The 21,850-nt window shown below is 38.5% G+C and overlaps 1 protein-coding gene and 1 long non-coding RNA gene across 2 annotated transcripts; both read right to left on the bottom strand.

Annotated features, from left to right (window-relative positions):
• Window positions 1-1,151: 1,151 nt before the first annotated feature.
• On the bottom strand, window positions 1,152-8,064 carry LOC131356846 (uncharacterized). The gene is made up of 3 exons (XR_009205114.1): window positions 8,003-8,064; window positions 6,417-6,487; window positions 1,152-1,907 (listed from the first exon to the last, which is right to left on the bottom strand). It is a non-coding gene; the product is annotated as an uncharacterized LOC131356846 (long non-coding RNA).
• Window positions 8,065-16,792: 8,728 nt separating this feature from the next.
• Window positions 16,793-20,814, bottom strand: LOC131355646 (SLAM family member 8-like). Its single transcript, XM_058394056.1, has 5 exons — window positions 20,677-20,814; window positions 19,372-19,686; window positions 18,907-19,161; window positions 18,682-18,783; window positions 16,793-18,180 (listed from the first exon to the last, which is right to left on the bottom strand). Exons 1-5 carry the CDS (start codon window positions 20,738-20,740, stop codon window positions 18,137-18,139), a joined length of 780 nt encoding a protein of 259 aa, XP_058250039.1. The 5' UTR covers window positions 20,741-20,814; the 3' UTR covers window positions 16,793-18,136.
• Between the last annotated feature and the right edge of the window lie 1,036 nt (window positions 20,815-21,850).

The following is a 21,850-nucleotide window of genomic DNA, read 5'->3' as shown; positions in this document are numbered from 1 at the left end:
ATGATAAAGATAATGTGATTTCATTATCCTCTTCTCTTCACAAGTACATGATCAGATTAAACAAACCAGATTACATGTAGGTAATTACCATACAACATGATGTATGCAGTAATCATGGCGATTGTGTACAGAGAAAGATTCATGTGAATGTGAATAATCGCAAAGAAAAACAACAAAATTCCTGTGTGACATCTAGATATAGTCACATAAACTGTAGAGCAAAGCAAATAGACTTCTTGAATAAAAATGTGCAAAATACTACAGTGGAAATGTAATCATTTAATTACAACATACCAAGGAGGTCCATCAAGAACTTCCCAGCATCTTAGGGTTGAAGATCTTGTACAGTTACTCCAACTTTATCACTCTCCTCCTTTAACCGTCCAGTGAACTGGGATTCACACCATGAGTAAGCTTCCCTTTCCCAATATTTATAAAACAGATTCTCATTGAAGAGCCACTGAACCACTGACACTGATTCATTTGGATATTTCACCATTAGATCAAGTGAGCTCCAAGTAGCTCTGTACACAGTCATGGTGTTTGTATCAGCTAAAACAACACACACACCTGCAGAAGGGGAAAGTATAAGATATATCAAGATTCAGAATTTGTCTATTGGTGTGAAATGAAATTCCTCATTTAAACTACCATAACAATGTGACAGATGTTGCTCTTTTTATTACACCAGACATATCGTATAGTTTGAAGTTAACTGAATTCAACCACATCTCCTTTTTTAATCTAGAGAAAGATAAGAGCAGGCCACAGTGTCCTGTTAGTGTAATAACAAATGGCAGTAGATTTCTAAAGAAAGCCAGAAAACTTCACTTTTAAAATGAACTGAGTGCAAAATGGTGACTGAGTGCATTCAAAAAATCTTGCATTTGACATTTTTTATTTAAATTTAAATGACTGCCTTAATAGGTACAAAATAGGAATTTAAGGTTCACATGTAATGAAAAAATAATAATAATAAGACCAATAAACAATAAAGAATTTTAGAACAGTTTTAGGAAAGATTGCCCTTCCATTACAATAACTGAAACTCATTTATTGTGAATGTTTATAATAGCTTAATTTGCACTGTGTAGAAAAAATATATGTCCATTTTCATCTTAGTACATACCCTGAAAAATACCAAACATCAGCACTCCAGCAAAGGAAACACGATATCCGTTAAAGTCCTGCATTGCTGTATTATAACTCTGCACTGTTGCAGCTCTACTTTAGTAAATAACACTAGCAAAAGACAGCAGAAGCATGTCCTCACTCAATACATATCTGAGGTTACTCAGTCTATTAATGTTTTATGTGGGTGGCTAAAAAAAATACACAGAATGCTGTAGCCAGTATTTTAATTTTTATTTTATACCTTTTAGCTTTGGTTTAGTCTAAACATAAACATAATACAAATACAGACACAGGTATTGAAATTGGAACAATGTAAAAATAATGTGGAGTGTGCAGATTTATAACGTGTTATAATTATTCAAACAGTCTGATTTACAGTGCCAGCTGTTATAAAAAGCTTCACATAATACAAAAATATCACATTACAAGATGTTGCTACTGGAATAGCAGTATGTGATTAAACAGGATGTCACTATAGTCTCTCTGGTAGAATACAGAGAAGATTAATGGAGGTTTGTTCTCAGGATATTCTCTACAGGACATGGAAACACAGTGGGACTTTTCCAGAATAATGCAAATATAAGAACAGTAAAATATACTGTGGCCCTGAGATCTGAATGTAAATGCAGATAATATATACAAAATAAAAGAAATTGGGGATAATTTAAGCTGAGTTTTTTTTGCAGCTTCAGTAAAGTTGTGAATTTGGAACCAAAGAGAGTCATTTGCTTATTCCTCAGTTACAGTTACAGCATCCTGGCTATTATGATGACCTGTAAAATACAAAAGTAAAACACAAACAAACAAATAAATAAATAAAAATTCAGCTAATACTATATATTGGAAATTTATTCAAATACTATTTATTAGTATTATTTAATTAGTATTACAGTGAGGGAAAAATTATTTGATCCCCTGCTGATTTTGTACATTTGCCCACTGACAAAGAAATGATCAGTCTGTAATTTTAACAAGAGGTTTATCTGAACAGTGAGAGGCAGAATAACAACGAAAAAATCCAGAAAAATGCATTTCAGAAAAATTGCATTGATTTGCATTTTAATGAGTGAAATAAGTATTTGATCCCCTATTAATCATAAAGATTTCTAGCTCCCCGGTGTCTTTTATACAGGTAAGGAGCTGAGATTACAGTAGGAGCACTCTCGGGGAGTGCTCTTAATCTCAGCTCATTAACTGTATGAAAGACACCTGTCCACAGAAGGAAGCAATCAGTCAGATTCCAAACTCTCCATCATGGGCAAGACCAAAGAGCTGTCCATGGACGTCAGGGACAAGATTGTAGACCTACACAAGGCTGGAATGAGCTACAAGACCATCGCCAAGCAGCTTGGTGAGAAGGTGACAACAGTTGGTGCAATTATTCCCAAATGGAAGAAACACAAAAGGACTGTCTGGGGCTCCATGCAAGATCTCACCTCATGGAGTTTCCATGATAATGAGAACGGCGAGGAATCAGCCCAGAATTACACTGGAGGATTTTGTCAATGATCTCAAGGCAGCTGGGACCATAGTCACCAAGAAAACAATTGGTAACACACTACGCCGTGAAAGACTGAAATCCAGTAGCGCCCGCAAGGTCCCCCTGCTAAAGAAAGCACATGTACAGGCTCATCTGAAGTTTGCCAGTGAACATCTGAATGATTCAGAGGTCATGTGGTCAAATGAGACCAAAATCCAGCTCTTTGGCATCAATTCAACTCGCCGTGTTTGGAGGAGGAGGAATGCTGCCTATGACTCCAAGAAGACCATCCCCACCGTCAAACATGGAGATGGAAACATTATGCTTTGGGGGTGTTTCTCTGCTAAGCGGACAGGACAACCGCACAGCATCAAAGGGATGATGGACGGAGCCATGTACTGTCAAATCTTGAGGAGAACCTCCTTCCCTCAGCCAGGGCATTGAAAATGGGTATTGGATGCAAAGAGGAGTGGGCCCAAATTCCTTGAGATATGAGATGTGTGCAAACCTGGTGGCCAACTATAAGAAATGTCTGATGTCTGTGATTGCCAGCAAGGGTTTGCCACCAAGTACTAAGAAGATTCAAGAAGCTTTTATTGTCAGTTCAACCACATACAGCTGGCGCAGTACATAGTGAAATGAAACAATGTTTCTCCAGGACCTGGTGCTACATAAACATACAACAAGTTCAATACAAAAACAACAAACAACACCACAGAGCTAGGACAGAAGTTTGTCTTAGCCACGTAAAGTGCACAGTGTGCAGCTAGGTGCAAACAGAGCATAGACAAGACAGTGCAAAAAAGACAATAAATACAATAAAGACAACACAAAAGAACACAGGACACTTAGCGCTGAAAGGAAATAAAAGAACGTGTACTGGAATGTAAGTGAAATAAAATAGATAAAGTGAAATGATGTAGAAAAAAAAGTATTGTGCAAAAATATTGTGCAAAAATACACAGCAGCGGTTGAGGTAGTGCAAATAGAATAAACATAAATATAACTATAGCAGCGGATGACAGGTAGAGGTAGTGCAGTAAGTAATGAACAGTATAAATTATGTGTGTGTGTGCGTCCACACAGTCAAGAGAGAGTGTGTGTATCTGTGTGTGAGAGACAGAGAGTTAGTATACAGTTCAGTCCTGAGTGAGAGTGTGTGTGTGTGTGTGTGTGAGAGTGTAGAACAGTTCAGTCCTGAGTGAGAGTGTGTGTGTGTGTGTGTGTGAGAGTGTAGAACAGTTCAGTCCCGGGTGTTGAGGAGCCTGATGGCTTGAGGAAAGAAACTGTTACACTGTCTGGTTGTGAGGGCCCGAATGCTCCAGTACCTCTTTCCAGATGGCAGGAGGGTGAAGAGTGTGTGTGAGGGGTGTGTGGGGTCAGCCACAATGCTGATGGCTTTGCGGATGCAGCGTGCGGTGTAAATGTCTGTGATAGAGGGGAGAGAGACTCCGATGATCTTCTCAGCTGTTCTCACTATCCGCTGAAGGGTCTTGCGATCTGAGACGGTGCAGTTCCCAAACCAGGCAGTGATGCAGCTGCTCAGGACGCTCTCGATGGTCCCTCTGTAGAACACAGTCAGGATGGGGGAAGGGAGATGGGCTTTACTCAGCCTCCTCAGGAAGTAGAGGCGCTGCTGGGCTTTCTTGGTGATGGAGCTGGTGTTGAGTGACCAGGTGAAGTTCTCCGCCAGATGGACACCAAGGAATTTGATGCTCTTGACGATCTCCACAGAGGAGCCATCGATGGACAGCGGAGAATGGTCACACTGTGCTCTCCTGAAGTCAACAACCATCTCTTTGGTCTTGTCAACGTTCAGGGAGAGGTTGTTGGCTCTGCACCAGGCTGTTAGATGTTGCACCTCCTCTCTGTATGCTGACTCGTCGTTCTTACTGATGAGACCCACCACGGTCGTGTCGTCAGCGAACTTGATGATGTGGTTGGAGCTGTGCATTGCTGCACAGTCGTGAGTCAGCAGAGTGAACAGCAATGGACTGAGCACACAGCCCTGAGGTGCTCCAGTGCTCAGTGTGGTGGTGCTGGAGATACTGCTCCCGATCCGGACTGACTGAGGTCTCCCAGTCAGGAAATCCAGGATCCAGTTGCAGAGAGAGGTGTTCAGGCCCAGGAGACTCAGCTTCTTAATCAGCTGCTGAGGGATGATTGTGTTGAATGCTGAACTGAAATCTATGAACAGCATTCGAACGTAGGAGTCTTTGCAGTCCAGGTGTGTGAGGGCCAGATGGAGGGTTGTGGTGATGGCGTCTTCCGTGGAACGGTTAGGACGATACGCAAACTGCAATGGGTCCAGCAAGGGTGGTAGCTGCGACTTGATGTGCCTCATGACGAGCCTCTCGAAGCATTTCATCACGATTGGTGTGAGTCATGTTTTGCAAAGGGGTCAAATACTTATTTCACTCAATAAAATGCAAATCAATGTATAACTTTTTTGAAATGTGTTTTTCTGGATTTTTTTTGTTGTTATTCTGTCTCTCACTGTTCAGATAAACCTACCATTAAAATTACAGACTGATCATTTCTTTGTCAGTGGGCAAACGTACAAAATCAGCGGGGGATCAAGTAATTTTTTCCCTCTGTATGTTTTTTACCTTGAACTCTATAACATTTTACAGTCAGTATGATGGTCAAATTAAGGTTTGACTAACAGGATATGATGGTAAACTTATTTCAGCATTCCACTGTATTGCATAGATGTGTATAACATTTGAGAACTGAACAAGCCAAAGATCTTCCTGATCGCACACACACACACACACTTGTCCTCTGATCCTTGCTCTGCGACGCCGCAGTCTGCGGATTGAAGAACATGCTGAAAGACAGGGAGGAAATGAAGTCTGCCGCCATTTTCATATGAAATTTAAAGGGGACTAAAAATGGCCTAGCGACGCCCATGGATATAGATATATCCATATAACCCTAACCCATGTGGTCAAAGGTTTGAGGACACCTGACTATCACACCCCTTTAATGACTTCTATTCAGCTACAGGAGCATTAGTGAGGTCAGGCACTGATGTTGGGTGAGGAGGTCTGGGGTACAATCAGAGTTTCAGTTCATCCCAAAGGTTCTTATATTAGTCTGTCTGCCTGGTCTGACCTTCAACATCTTTAAAACAAGAAGCATATAAATTATGTCAGATTGTTCCTGGATTCTGTTAGTGGAAAGCAGAGGAATTAAAAGCAATAAACCTCCTCAATCAATCAATCAATCAATCAATCAATCAATCAATCAATCAAATCTATCTATCTATCTATCTATCTATCTATCTATCTATCTATCTATCTATCTATCTATCTATCTATCTATCTATCTATCTATCTATCTATCTATCTGTCTGTCTGTCTGTCTGTCTACTCGCTCTTTTATTTTTAAAACAAACATAGAGTAAATCACTAAGTCCTTTATGACATGTGAGAGCAAAGTTCTATTGTCTGAAACATCCTGTTTCTTTACTGCGAAAATAAATTTTATTTCTATATTCATTACTGAAGCAGAGTTACACACTGGATTATTCAACAACTGTGTACTCACTTTGAATATAAACTTTAATAGTCTGTGTAGGATACTGTGTTACAGATCCAGCTGCAACAATGGAGAATGTTCCAGAGTCTTTGGTTTGAAGATCTTGTAGCGTTACTCCAATAAGATCACGAACACCTTTTAATCTTCCACTAAATTGAGATCTTTGAAATGTGTAATTACGGCTTGGAGTGTATTCAGCAAACTGTGTGCCATTCAAGTTCCAACGAACAAATAACACTGAATTCTTTGGATATCTTACTGTTAGATCCAGGGAGCTCCCAACTTTGAGCACCTTCTCTGTTTCTGTATCAGCTGAAACAGCACACAGACCTGCAGCAGGGGAAAACAACAATCAGGCTACAGTAACAATGACAACTTCAATACTTAAGTTTGTTTGTTTGTTTATTTATTTATTTATTTATTTATTTATTTATGAAGTGCATAGATATATGTACACTACCAGTCAAACATTTGGACACATCTTCTAATCCCATGGTCTTTCCTGATGTTTATTTCTTTCTACATTGTAAAACAATGCTGAAGGCGGCCGAAATACATAATAATCTTGTGTATATTGTATATTGTAGTTGTATATTGTAGTTGATATTGAGATATGTCTGCTACTGATGCTCTGTAAAGCCTTCATAATGGCTCTAATCTGAGGTGCTGTTAACTGGTGATTTCTGAGGCTGGTAACTCTAAATGAACTTCTCCTCTGCAGCAGAGGTAAATTTTGGTCTTGCTTTACTGGGATGGTCTTCATGTGAGCCAGTTTCATCATGGTGCTTGATGGGTTTTGTAAATGCACTTGACAATACGGTTCTTGCAAGAACTATTCCAGAACACCTGACCTTCGTGTCTTAAAATAACAACTGACTGTTTTTTGTTGTCATTACATATGGATTACTTAAGTCCATGTGTGTTATTTCATAGTTTTGAAATCTCCAGTATTGTTCTAGAATGTAGAAAATAAGTCACTAAACAAAAAACATTGAATTAAAAGGTGTGTCCAAACTTTTGACTGGTAGTGTATTTTAGAGTATATAAAGCACATATCAGATCAACAAGTGTGTTTTTAAATACAATTTATATTCATTTCTAAATGCTAAATCTTATTTACAAGTCTGTTGTTCACAGAATATGCCTAGCTAATAAATTACAATATTTTTCACTGTATTTTTTGCAGTTTAACAGATTAAATTAGCTGTTTCCTGAAGCTAACCTTATCTTTTTCTGCAGATAGAAAATGATAAAACCAGATGTAATAGTACAATACTGTACACAACAGCAGTGGTGTGTTGTTAGTTTAGTGACAAATGACAAATACCAGTTAATTCAGAATATCTTTTGAGCATGACATTTTTATTAACTGAACTATAAAAGTTTTTTTAAGGATACCCATATTTGGCCATTTTTGTATAAAAACCATTTTAAGGAATAAAAAATTGTTGCGTGTGTGGTCATGGCCCTTAAAGCAGTAAAGTTTAAGGATTAAGTTCCTTAAAGCCAATGACACTGAAATGGTCAGTCCAGAGTCCTGAAAATCTCTGGAAAATACTTAGCAACAAAGTTATTGCTAAAAAACCTACTACAGTTACTGAAGTGTGAAAGAGCCTGGGAGAAGAATGGACCAAGATCATCACCAGTACAGTGTGAGAAACTAGTGATTAGTGACTTTTTTTCCAAAGATTATATAAATGTATTCTCCCTGGACCAATGAATATTATGAAAATGAAGTCTCATTTATAATAATAATAACAATAATAATAATTTTATGAATCATTAAAAGTTCAAAGTATGTCCTTATATACATTAACATTGTCTAATATTTATATCTGTACATACCCCGAAGAATCCCAAACATTAGCACTCCAAAGACAGAAACACGATTTTCATGAAAGTCCCACATAGCTGTTAGTGAAAGTCCTGCTGCAGCTCGACTCACACTGTTGACTCGATGCTAATCGAGTCCAAAACACCAAAAACACTTTCTCACTCACTGTGGGTTTGAGATCTCTTAATCTCTAAATGCTTGCTGTGGGTGGCAGTAAAGGCTGAAAAAAAGCACCTACAGTGTTGTATATAATGTCCTTTTCACACGCAGTTTATTGTCTAAACGTGGTTTAGCGGCTTTCTCACTTCTCAAGAGCTCTGTCACGGACATTCACAGCGGTTCTGTTAAAACACACAGCTTAATAACGTGGATAAAGCCAAAGTGCACTGACATAAGGGAACATGTTTACTGTGTTAAATTTATCTTGCAAATTTTTTTTTTACATACATGTCATCATTTTTACTACCTAGACTTGATTGGTGTATTCAAATGAGTTGGGTAAAATTCCAAGCAAGTCTTTTACAAGACTTCTACATCCTCCTTTTCTTCCTGTTTGAATGACAGTAACTCACTTCAGCTCCAGATAATAAGCAAGCAGATAAAGAGAAATGTAGTCAAATTTATACATAAGGAAGTGTCGCTGTTTCGTGTGGGTGAAATGGTCCTGATCTGAAAACAGCCCAGATGTTTTCTATGATAAAGCTGGTGAATGGGAAGTTATGCTCTTGAAACTGGCCTGAAGTCAGTGCAGAGGCCACCAGCTATGTGCTGCCTCACTTCCTGTTGAGAGCTGCAGTGGTCTTTGTGCATCAAGTGAATGCTGCACTGGTGACCACAAGGCTTTACACACACTGCTTCAAACACGATAGAAAATATATATGTACAAAGGACATTTATATGTTTTACTGCATGTTTTAACTGATTAAGATCATTTCTATTCCACATGAACATTTTGTAGGATGCAAGTATTGATGTCATGGCATGTGCATTGTAACTCTTAGTAATTATTCTTAGGAAATATTTTGTCATGCTGTTTCTTATTCTAAGGCCTTCTCTAAAGTCTTTTTCCACAAAGGAAAACTGAAATATGAATGTAAATACATTTCATAACACATCAAAAATTTGTGTAGTAGTGATATAAGGTTCATTACAAAGGAGTCACATGGTTATTTCTCCATTATCTAGGGCTTTCTAGGCCCTTAAAAACAGCAAAATGTTCTGTTTCCATATAATTTAAATATTCTGTGTGAGGTAACAGCAGTTGATTCTGTGCTGTTTGCCTGTTTAGAATGAACAAAAGACTGAAGGAGTAAAAGAGATAAAAACTGGTCCGCCTATCCTTTTCTGTTGTAACAGAGGTGTTTTGAAACTCAGCATCGTGTGATGCAAATAACGACAGACTATTTTTACTATTTTCAGTTTATTTTGCTTCAGATCTCATCTTTGACTGATGTTGTGCTTCATAATGTAATGCTCTGTATCTTTATAGCCTGAAGTAAAGGCCACCAGTGGAGTTGAATAACGTACTGAGGACTGTAACTCAAACTGAGGACATTAACGCAAACTGAGGACATTAACTCATACTGAGGACAATAACTCATACTGAGAACACTAACTCATACTGAGAACACTAACTCATATTGAGGACATTAACTCATACTGAGAACACTAACTCATACTGAGGACATTAACTCATATTGAGGACAAATTGTCTGAATCATCTGGTTAATAGATACACATTAAAAATCTGAGCAGAGATCAGTAACGTAGACAAAATAGAACTTTATTTATCTATTACAATTTATCTTCTAAATGGAAATGTTGCATAGGCCTTTTACTTTTATCTGAATTTTCACATCATTCGTAATGATGAATTATAAGAAGGCTCATGGAAAATCATGGAGGGCTCACTTATGAAATATAAAAAATAAACAGCATATAAAATGTACATAAGAAAGTAGAAAGTAAGAAAGAACAGTCAAAATCTGTCTCACAGAAAAAAAAAACCCATTAAAGCTGAAAAAATCTGATCAAGTATAGAAATCTCTGTCTTTTTTCTTGCATAATATTCTTCTCCTGAATTTAAAGAAATTACAGAGAGGACAAATACAAGGTTACCAGAAATACAATGCAAAATACAGTAGTTAAGTTTAATAAAAGATTATTTCTGAGAAAGGAAATCTCTGAAGTTGAAACTAAGCCTTAATTTCACAAGTACATTACTTACAGACACTCAGTATTTTGTGAAAGTCTATTTGTGAAAACAATTTTGTACGTCATTTACAGTGAGGACTGTGTTTTTATAACAATTCAGCGCCACCTTCTGGTGGAAATTAGATATAACATTTAATTTCTTTATAACTGAAGCTAAATGCAATCTAATAAAGTAATTGTTTATGACAAAAAGAGGAAAATTACAGTAGAAATAACTTAAATGTGTTAGGTACAGAGGTGGACGAAGTACACAATTTCCTTACTTGAGTGAAAGTACAAATACTACTGGTCAAACATTACTCCATTACAAGTAAAAGTTGTAAAGACAGATTTTTACTTAAGTAAAAGTACAGAAGTACTTGTTTTAAAAGTACTTAAGTATCAAAAGTAAATGTCAACACATTGTTTTATTATTGTTGCATTGTTGTATGCAATACTTATAGTACCTTTTGTAGCAACCTGGCAACCTTATTTCTTGAAATTGTGATAATTATGGCTTACAGAAAAGGAAAACCCAAAATGCTGTGTCTAAGAAAATTAGAATATTACATAAGATCAATAAAAAGGATATTTCAAAGAGAAATGTCAGACTTCTGAAAAGTATGTTCGTTTCTATGCACTCAATACTTGGTTGGGCCTCCTTTTGCATGAATTACTGCATCAATGCGGCATGGCATGGAGGCAATCAGCCTGTGGCACTGCTCAGGTGTAATGGAATCCCAGGTTGCTTTGATAGCGGCCTTCAGGTCATCTGCATTGTTGGGTCTGGTGTCTCTCATCTTCCTCTTGACAATACCCCAGAGATTCTCTATGGGGTTCAGGTCAGGCGAGTTTGCTTGCCAATCAAGCACAGTAACACCATGGTCATTGAACCAGCTTATGGTACCTTTAGCAGTGTGGGCAGGTGCCAAGTCCTGCTGGAAAATGAAATCAGCATCTCCATAAAGCTTGTCAGCAGAAGGAAGCATGAAGTGCTCTAAGATTTCCTGGTAGATGGCTGCGTTGACTGTGGTCTTCAGAAAACACAGTGGACCAACACCAGCAGATGACATGGCAGCCCAAATCATCACTCACTGTGGACACTTCACACTGGACTTCAAGAAACATGGATTCTGTGCCTCTCCACTCTTACTCCAGACTCTGGGACCTTGATTTCCAAATGAAATGCAAAACTTACTTTCATCTGAAAAGAGGACTTTGGACCACTGAGCAACAGTCCAGTTCTTTTTCTCCACAGCCCAGGTAAGATGCTTCTGACGTTGTCTCTGGTTCAGGAGTGGCTTGACATGAGGAATGCAACATTTGTAGGCCATGTCTAGGATTCGTCTGAAGCTCCCCCAAATTCTTGAATGGATTTTGCCTGACAATCCTCTCAAGACTGCGGTTATCTCTTTTGCTGGTGCACCTTCTCCTACCACACTTTTTCCTTCCACTCAACTTTCTATGAATATGCTTGGATACAGCACTCTGTGAACAACCAGTTTCTTTATCAATGACCTTTTGTGGCTTACCCTCCTTGTGGAGAGTGTCATTGACTGTCTTCTGGACAACTGTCAAGTCAGCAGTCTTCCCCATGATTCTGTAGCCTACTGACCCAGACTGAGAGACCATTTAAAAGCTCAGGAAACCTTTGCAGGTGTTTTGAGGTAATTAGCTAATTAGTATGTGACACCATGACTTTCCAATATTGAACTTTTTCACAATATTCTAATTCTCTGAGACACAGAATTTTGGGTTTTCCTTATCTGTAAGACATAATCATCACAATTTCAAGAAATAAAGGCTTGAAATATTTGACTCTATGTGTAATGAATCTATATAATATATGGGTTTAACTTTCTGAACTGAGTGACAAAAAATATTGACCTTTTTTATTATATTCTAAATTTTGAGATGTACCTGTACACATCTATGTGTATCCACTCATGCACATTTCAATCAAATGGTCTGTAAATGAACACTGGTCAGAAAAAAAAATCTAACCTGCTTTAAAACCCAGCTACACAACTGTAGCTGTACAACCACCCAACAGCAACACTGCTTTAACAAAGAGTTATATATATTTCCACAATTCATTTACATCGTTTTAATATGCATTTACACCATTGTCCAGGCTCCTCCCTCCTGTGTGCAATGCGTTGTGGGCAATATTACCCGTTAGAGTGTGCATTGTTCTGCACTTTGAATTTTTACCGGAAGTAGTAGACCATCCGGGAATTTTTGGAATACTCTTTTCAGTATACTGCGATTTGGGGCATACTAATTCTATTTTTGAATACTTTTTAGGACACATAGTTTGAGAATTTGGACACAGCATACGTTTTTGTGTGTTAAATAACATCATTACCAATGCGTTGGCAGTGTATAATATACATTATATTGCCAAAAGTATTCGCTCACCTGCCTTGACTCGCATATGAACTTAAGTGACATCCCATTCCTAATCCATAGGGTTCAATATGACGTCGGTCCACCCTTTGCAGCTATAACAGCTTCAACTCTTCTGGGAAGGCTGTCCACAAGGTTTAGGAGTGTGTTTATGGGAATTTTTGACCATTCTTCCAGAAGCGCATTTGTGAGGTCACACACTGATGTTGGATGAGAAGGCCTGGCTCTCAGTCTCCGCTCTAATTCATCCCAAAGGTGTTCTATCGGGTTGAGGTCAGGACTCTGTGCAGGCCAGTCAAGTTCATCCACACCAGACTCTGTCATCCATGTCTTTATGGACCTTGCTTTGTGCACTGGTGCACAGTCATGTTGGAAGAGGAAGTGGCCAGCTCCCAACTGTTCCCACAAAGTTGGGAGCATGGAATTGTCCAAAATGTCTTGATATGCTGAAGCATTCAGAGTTCCTTTCACTGGAACTAAGGGGCCAAGCCCAGCTCCTGAAAAACAACCCCACACCATAATCGCCCCTCCACCAAACTTTACACTTGGCACAATGCAGTCAGACAAGTACCGTTCTCCTGGCAACCGCCAAACCCAGACTCGTCCATCAGATTGCCAGATGGAGAAGTGCGATTCGTCACTCCAGAGAATGCGTCTCCACTGCTCTAGAGTCCAGTGTCGGCATGCTTTACACCACTGCATCCGACGCTTTGCATTGCACTTGGTGATGTATGGCTTGGATGCAGCTGCTCGGCCATGGAAACCCATTCCATGAAGCTCTCTGCGCACTGTTCTTGAGCTAATCTGAAGGTCCCATGAAGTTTGGAGCTCTGTAGCGATTGACTCTGCAGAAAGTTGGTGACCTCTTCGCACTATGCGCCTCAGCATCCGCTGACCCCGCTCCGTCAGTTTACGTGGCCTACCACTTCGTGGCTGAGTTGCTGTCATTCCCAAACACTTCCACGTTCTTATAATACAGCTGACAGTTGACTGTGGAATATTTAGGAGCGAGGAAATTTCACGACTGGATTTGTTGCACAAGTGGCATCCTATCACAGTTCCACACTGGAATTCACTGAGCTCCTGAGAGCGACCCATTCTTTCACAAATGTTTGTAAAAACAGTCTGCATGCCTAGGTGCTTGATTTTATACACCTGTGGCCATGGAAGTGATTGGAACACCTGATTCTGATTATTTGGATGGGTGAGCGAATACTTTTGGCAATATAGTGTACAAAGCATATCTTCGTCAATTTTGTCAGCAATTGATCAATTGAGCAATTGAGTTCAAAAAATTATGGAAAACCACAGAACTTTACAACATGTGACACTACAAGAGTGAAAAAAATCATCCTATGATTAATGTAACTACTTTCCTTGACAGAAATGTAGTGGAGTCAAAAGTAGAGTATTTGTCTTTCAAATGTAGTGAAGTTAAAGTAAAAAGTATCCAGAAAAAATAATACCCAAGTAAAGTACAGATACTCAAAAAGTGTACTTAAGTACAGTACTCAAGTAAATGTACTTCTTTACTGTCCACCTCTGGTTAGGTAATGTACCATTATGTGTTTGTTTCTGCTAAATGTATTTAGTACTTGTCATTTTCATTTATATATTCAAATTCAAATTCAAATTTTATTTGTCACATACGAAATCATACACAGTATAACGTAGTGAAATGCTTTTTATGACTGTCTTACATGAAAGAGGAAAGAGTAAAAAAGAAAATGTGTAACAGAAAAATGTGTAAAAGAAGAAAATGTTTAAAAATAAAAAATATAAAAGTATAAAAGGAGCAAAAACAAAATATATATATATATATATATATATATATATATATATATATATATATATATATATATATATATATATATATATATATATAGTACAATATAGTATATGTATAGTATATGTGAAAAATAAAACAATATAAATAAATATATTTGTAGACTATATAATGTACAGAAGATACAGTATATGAATATATGTAGATAAAAAGGTCTGCTAAAGTCAACATTGAAATGGTGTTGCAAAAGGGTATAGTACGTACAGTGTGCATATGTAAGATAAATATATAAATATATTGTAGAAGTGTATATGAGGCAAAATATAATGTCCAGTTTAACGGAGTAAAGTGACAGTGCAGTGCACACACAAAGATGTACAGAGAAGATGTACAGTGAGTGTTATTGTGTGTACAGAGTAGTGCAATATTAGCATGTGCAACAATCAGCTGAGGTAGAATGTTATGTTATGTTGTGTGGGGGTAAGACCAGAGAGTCCAGATCCTAGGTGTACTGGTTGAGGGCCCGAATGGCCTGCGGGAAGAAGCTCCTCCTCATTCTCTCTGTGTTCGCCTTCAAGGAATGGAAACGTTTCCCTGACCTCAACAGAGAGAAGAGTCCATTGTTGGGATGGCTGAGGTCCTTCATAATCTTGCTGGCTTTGGTCCAGCACCACTTGCTGTATATGGTGTCCAGATCAGGAAGCTTGTTGCGGATGGTGCGCTCGGCTGATCGCACCACCCTCTGGAGAGCTTGCCTGTCCTGTTTGGTGCTGTTCCCAAACCAGGCAGTGATGCTTCCCGTCAGGATGCTCTCAATGGTGCAGGTGTAGAATGTCTTTAGCACCTTTGAGGGCAGTTTAAAGTCCTTCAGGCGTCTGAGATGATAAAGACGCTGCCGGGCCTTCTTCACCAGGGTGTTAACGTGACAGGACCATGTCAGGTCCTGCGTGATGTAGACACCTAGGTAACGGAAACTGTCCACTCTCTCCACTGGGGTCCCGTTGATGGTGAGGGGCTGGTAATTCCTCTCCTGCTTTGTGATAAAGTCTACTATCAGCTCCTTAGTCTTGCTGACGTTCAGGAGGAGATTGTTGACCTGGCACCATGTCTCCAGGTTTTTAATCTCCTCTAGGTAGGCCGTCTCGTCGTTATTGGAGATCAGGCCCACCACCACAGTATCGTCCGCAAACTTCACGATGTTGGTGGAGCTGGAAGTGGCCACACAGTCAAAGGTGTACAGAGAGTACAGCAGGGGGCTCAGAACACAACCCTGGGGGGCTCCAGTGCTGAGGGTGAGTGAGGGTGAGACATGGTTGCCCACCCGTACTGCCTGAGGTCTGTCTCGCAGGAAGTTGGAGATCCACCGACACAGGGATGGGCCAAGGCCCAGAATCTCCAGGTTAGTGGTGAGTATGGAGGGAATTATGGTGTTAAACGCTGAACTGTAGTCGACAAACAGCATTTTGACATAATTCCCCCTTCTGCCGTCCAGATGGCTCAGGGCTGCATGATGGAGGTGTGTGATGGCGTCCTCTGTAGATCGGTTGGGATGATACGTGAACTGTAGCGGGTCCAAGGTGTCAGGTAGGGAAGAAGTGATGAACTCTCTGATGAGTCTTTCGAAGCACTTCATCACCACTAAGGTCAGGGCCATTGGATGGTAGTCGTTCAGGCAGGCGGTTGGGGTGTCTTGGGGACAGGAACAATTTGAAGGACCGTTTGAAGCACGTCGGGATTGTAGATTGTTCCAGGGAGAGGTTGAAAATCTCAGTGAACACAGGAGCAAGCTGGTCAGCACAGGCCTTCAGGACCCGACCCGTGATGCCATCTGGTCCTGCTGCCTTCCTGGTGTTCACTCTCCTGAATGCCTTTCTCACGTCGTGCTCCAAGATGATGAATGCTCTGTCCTCTCCGGCATGCTCCTCGTGTGTTCTGCCTGTAGCACTGTTAGCACTGCTAATGCCGTTGGCGCTCTGTGCTGCAGCCTCTAAGCGAGCATAAAAGGTGTTTAGCTCGTCTGCCAGAGAAGCGTCTGCATTCACCGATCTAGAAGATGGTGTTTTGTAGTCCGTCATAGTCCTTAGTCCCTGCCACAGACTCCTAGAGCCACTTTGTTGAAATTGTGACTCTAGTTTCTGTCCATAGCGCTGCGTCGCCTCCTTCACCACTCTGTGCACGCTGTAGGATGCAGCTTTATACTCGTCCATGTTTCCGCTGGCGAGCCCCAGCATAATGACTCACTGTCATTACAATCATCTCATGAAATGACTTTCAGTAACAGTATTTCTCTTTTGCAAACACAGTCTTAATTTCCAAAAATGAATGCTATTTTATTCAGTGTATTTTTGTAAATGTTTAATGAATCAATATAACATTTAATATAATACTGTAAAACTCAACAGTCATAGTCCGCACATGCAATAAAATAAGTTTTCTATACATTTAAAGATAATCTGATTTCAATATCCTCCTTTGTTCACAAGTACTTGATCAGATTACACAAACCAGATAACATACACAACCAGTCAAAAGTTTGGACACACCTTCTAATACAATGTTTTTTGTTTAGTGACTTATTTTCTACATTCTAGAACAATACTGGAGATTTCAAAACTATGAAATAACACACATGGACTTAAATAATCCATATGTAACAACAACAAAAAACAGTCAGTTGTTATTTTAAGACACGAAGGTCAGGTGTTCTGGAGTAGTTCTTGCAAGAACAGTATTGTCAAGTGCATTTGCAAAACCCATCAAGCACCATGATGAAACTGGCTCACATGAAGACCATCCCAGTAAAGCAAGACCAAAACTTACCTCTGCTGCAGAGGAGAAGTTCATTTAGAGTTACCAGCCTCAGAAATCACCAATTAACAGCACCTCAGATTAGAGCCGTTATGAAGGCTTTACAGAGCATCAGTGGCAGACATATCTCAATATCAACTGTTCAAACGAGATTATTGTGTATTTCGGCCGCCTTCAGCATTGTTTTACAATGTAGAAAGAAATAAACATCAGGAAAGACCACGGAATTTGAAGATGTGTCCAAACTTTTGACTGGTAGTGTAGTTAATTACCACAAAACATGATAATGTGTGCAGTAAACATGGCGATTGTGTGCAGTGACAGATAAAAGTGAATGTAAATAATGATAGGAATCACAGCTTGCAGTAGAAAAGAACAAAATTCCTGTGTGACCTCCAGATATTTTCAGATAAACTGTAGAGTAAAACAAATAGACTTCATGAATAAAAAGGAGCAAAATACTGCAGTGGTAATGAAATCATTTAATATCAACATACAAAGGAGGAAATACAAGAATCTGGTGAAATACAAAGGAAATGGAAGAGGAACCTTGGGATGTGGTAGCTAAATGGTTAAGGTGTTGGACTACTGATCAGAAGGTTGAACGTTTGAATCCCAGGTCCACCAAGCTGCCACTGCTGGACCCCTGAGCCAAATGCTGTAAACGTTAGTGTAATGAGGAACCTGAGAGCTTGCGGAAATATGAAAATGGAGGCTTTCTCATCAGTTATAAGGGGATGGATTGTTGTGACACCTAAGCTGGACTAGCAGCTCCAACAGTGATTCCAGAAAAGTTCAAAATAAAAGAACAGTAAACCCTGCAGTGCTCCTGACATCTGAGTGTAAATAAAATATATTATTGTCATTAATAAAAACTTAAATGATCCACTGAACTGAACAAAAACAAATTGTAAAGGTTTGAAATGAGAACCAAAAAAGCCCCAAGACCTCATTCCTCAGGTACTGTTACAGCATGCTGGCTGTCATGATGACCTGTGAATGAAGGAATGAGAAAGAAAAGCACATAATAAAAAAAATAAAGCATGTGTTTGTGCTGTTATATGTAAATAATCTATGATAAAGTTGTAATGAGGCCTGACACATTAAAGAATGATATTTGTAATGACCACAGAATAAATTAGTCCTGTTATGAGTTACATTGTACTGTAGCTATAAACATCACCATCCTGTCGATTTCTTTCAGCTGATCATAAGATGAAAATTGCAGCTTGTTATGTTACCAAGAAAACAAAAAAATGCCATGTCTTCTGTCCAGAAGACTTTACCATGGTTTGTGAACATTCGGACTGTTACAAAGCACTGACATTGAAGATTTCTTACATAAATCTTAAATAAGTCATTCAACACCTCCTGACTTACTGGACTCTAGAACAACATAATAATAATAACATAATAACATAATGTATAATAATGAACAGGAATTCATTTTATGTTTTATTTCTTGATTATTTATCATTTTCATGAAGTTCTTACCCCAAGCTTTGTAATATTTTACACCAAGAATGATGGTCACCAGCAGATATGGAGAGGCTGCCACTAGACTACTGATCAGTTTAAGTACTGACAGTGGAGCTTCTATATGGAAGAGGGTACACACACACACACACACACACTGAGCGAACAGACATTTCTGTAAAACTTGCCTGGTTAATGTTTATTTTGAGACTAAGTGAAAGAAAAGGAAAAGTGTAATTGTACCTGTTTGGGTTTCGGTACAGTTCAGTGTCTCTGTAGCAGAACTGGAGCTGACATTGTTAGCTGCAGTACAGTTCAGTGTAACAGCTCCTTCTGCTGGTGAAAGACTGAACTGCAGATGAGCTCCACTTGCAGTCTTATATCCACTCCACAGATAGGAAACACTCTCAGCTCCGAGCGCTGCACACTTCACATGAATATCACAGCTGTTTGTGGACATCAACCAAGTCTTCTCAATCTGCACAGTATACATATATACATATGTACATACAAACATATGTACACACAAAAAATGCATACAGTATACAGAAATATGTAACTATAACAACTCACCCAGAAATCATTGACAATTTTTCTAGTTTAAACTCAAGTACAAACAATCAGCTCAAATGAAGGGACAACTAGTTAAAACTTTCACAATCATTTTGTTTGTAATGAACTATTATAGATTTAAATAATCATATTTACTTTGAACAAGAACTTTAAATATTTGTGTTTGATGCCTTGGAATAATGCTAACTGCAGCCACTAAGAATGTCCCAGAATCTAAGGGTTGAAGATCTTCTATTGTTACTCCAATTCTGTTATATTCTTTCTTTAATCTTCCATTGAACTGTGATTCCAGAAATGTGTATTCTTTGTCTGTACTGCATTCAGCAAAAATGCTCTTATTGAAGCTCCACTGAACCGATAACACTGATTCTACTGGATATTGGAATGGAAGATCCAGAGAGCTCCCAGCTTTAAGCACCATCACTGTGTCTGCCAAAACACCACACATACCTGCAAGAGAGGAAAATATAGTAAATAGAAGTATATGTCAGAAACCTTCATGTCTGCTGGTGTAAGGATTGTTTGCTAGGTATAGCAATATTACTATCAGTCTGTAACTGTGCCAATCAATAAAACTCAGCTGGATCAGAATTTTTTCATTTTGTTCATTTTCTGTCATTTGTTTCAGTGTCATCTATAATAAATATAGTTAACTGGTGTTACATATGTGCAGTATATAACTGACTGTAAATTCAACCCCATACACCAGCAACTTTGCAACATTTCCAAATTCATTTGATACTCTGTGCCTTTGAGAACTGGTGCCTGTTCTCTTAATTTGCATATGTTGTTAGGTGTTGTGAGACTTAACATCATGCCTAATCATTCTGAATTTATAAAACAAATATTTAGATTTGGTTGTCAAGGGCCCCAATAGCCAGGGCCCCAGGCAAGTGCCCAACTAGCTAAGTCAGTAATCTATCCCCTGGACATAATGCACATTTAAGGCAAGTGAGATTTTCATGACATGAACCACAGACCAAATACATTTCTGCACATTCATGCAGTTCTCAAAGTTCCTCAAATGGTCAAATTTTTTTTTGCTCAAACGTAACTCACAAAGCAGGAATAGAACAAGAAAGTGGACCATCATGGAGGTCCTGAGGATTGGTTTGAAAATTTAGTTCATACCAATGCCTGAACCATATAGAGGTGTGTTTAGCAGATAATCCCCTAACAAAATATACAGGCGATCTGGATTCTCACAGAATAAAGTTCCTCATCCTCATTCACATCAAAACATTCACACAAAGACACAAATACTCACTCATGTGTCACTATAGGCAATTCCCTAGCTTGTTTATATTATTAGCTTCTACTCTGATGTGATCTAATGAAAAAAAAAGAACAGTTTTAGGAAGTTACAAAGTGAATGTTCAAAATAGCTTAATTTGCATTGTGTAGAAAAAGATATGTATCCATTTCTATCTTAGTACATACCCTGAAAAACACCAAACATCAGCACTCCAGCAAAGGAAACACAGTATCCGTTAAAGTCCTTCATTACTGAGTTACAATTCTTTGTCCTGCTGCAGCTTTACTTGACTCACCCTCAACATTAGCAAAAGATAGCAAAAGCACTTCCTCACTCAACACATATCTGAGGTTACTCAGTCTATAAATGTTTGCTGTGGGTAGATCAGGAAATGATACACAGAATGCTCTAGCTAGTATTAAATTTTTATTTTATATCTTGGTAGAACCACCTTTTATCTTTGGTTTAGTCCATGCCCACTTCCAGGTTAAATCTGAATACAGACACAGATTAAGGACATTTGGAACACTAAACATACATAATATAAACATAAACATAATACAAATACAGACACATGTATTGTGTTGCACCCTTGAAATTGGAACAATGTAAAAATGATGTGAAGTTTTTCACACATTATATAAATATCACATTACAAGGTGTTGCTACTGGAATAGCAGTATGTGATTAAACAGAATGTCACTATAGTCTCTCTGGTAGAATATAGAGAAGATTAATGGAGGTTTGTTCTCAGGATATTTTCTGCAGGTCATGGACAGACAATGGGACTTTTCCAGAATAATGCAAATATAAGAACAGTAAAATATACTGTGGTCCTGAGATCTGAGTGTAAATGCAAATTTTATACATAAAAAAAGGAAATTAGGGATATTTTTAAGCCAAAGTTTTTTTTTGCGGCTTCAGTAAAGTTGTGAAGTGGGAAATACAGACAGTCAAGTACTTATTAATGGCTGTTATGATGACTGAAGAGTGATTACACTTCAGTTTACAGATATCTTTGAACTTGTGTGGTTAAAGTTTAGTTTGAGACTATGGTGTTAACTCATCAGATGGAAAAATTTAATTGCACCTGTTTCAGGCTGTTCAGTGCTACAGTTATTAGCAAGTTAGAGTAATGGCTACTTCCATTGGTGAGAGACTGAACTGCAGCTGAACTCCACTCGCAATCTTAAGGACCTGCAGCAGGGGAAAACAACAATCAGGTTACAATAACAATGACAACTTCAATACTTAGGTTTATTTATTTATTTATTTATTTATTTATTTATTTATTTATTTATTTATTTATTTATTTGAAAGCCCATAGATTTATGCTTTATAGAGTATTTGAAGCATATA

Source organism: Hemibagrus wyckioides, linkage group LG07 (assembly GCF_019097595.1).
Source record: "Hemibagrus wyckioides isolate EC202008001 linkage group LG07, SWU_Hwy_1.0, whole genome shotgun sequence".
Taxonomy (NCBI): Eukaryota; Metazoa; Chordata; class Actinopteri; order Siluriformes; family Bagridae; genus Hemibagrus; species Hemibagrus wyckioides.
This window is presented reverse-complemented; position numbering and strand designations above follow the sequence as displayed.

Bases quoted from the DNA above. Each gene is read 5' to 3' on its own strand.
- LOC131355646 (XM_058394056.1), bottom strand. From the start codon at position 20,740: ATGAAGGACTTTAACGGATACTGTGTTTCCTTTGCTGGAGTGCTGATG. The intron at 18,784-18,906 runs GTACAATTACAC...TCTTCCATATAG, and splicing joins CTGTACCGAAACCCAAACAG to AAGCTCCACTGTCAGTACTT. The intron at 18,181-18,681 runs GTAAGAACTTCA...CTTCATTCACAG, and splicing joins AAAATATTACAAAGCTTGGG to GTCATCATGACAGCCAGCAT.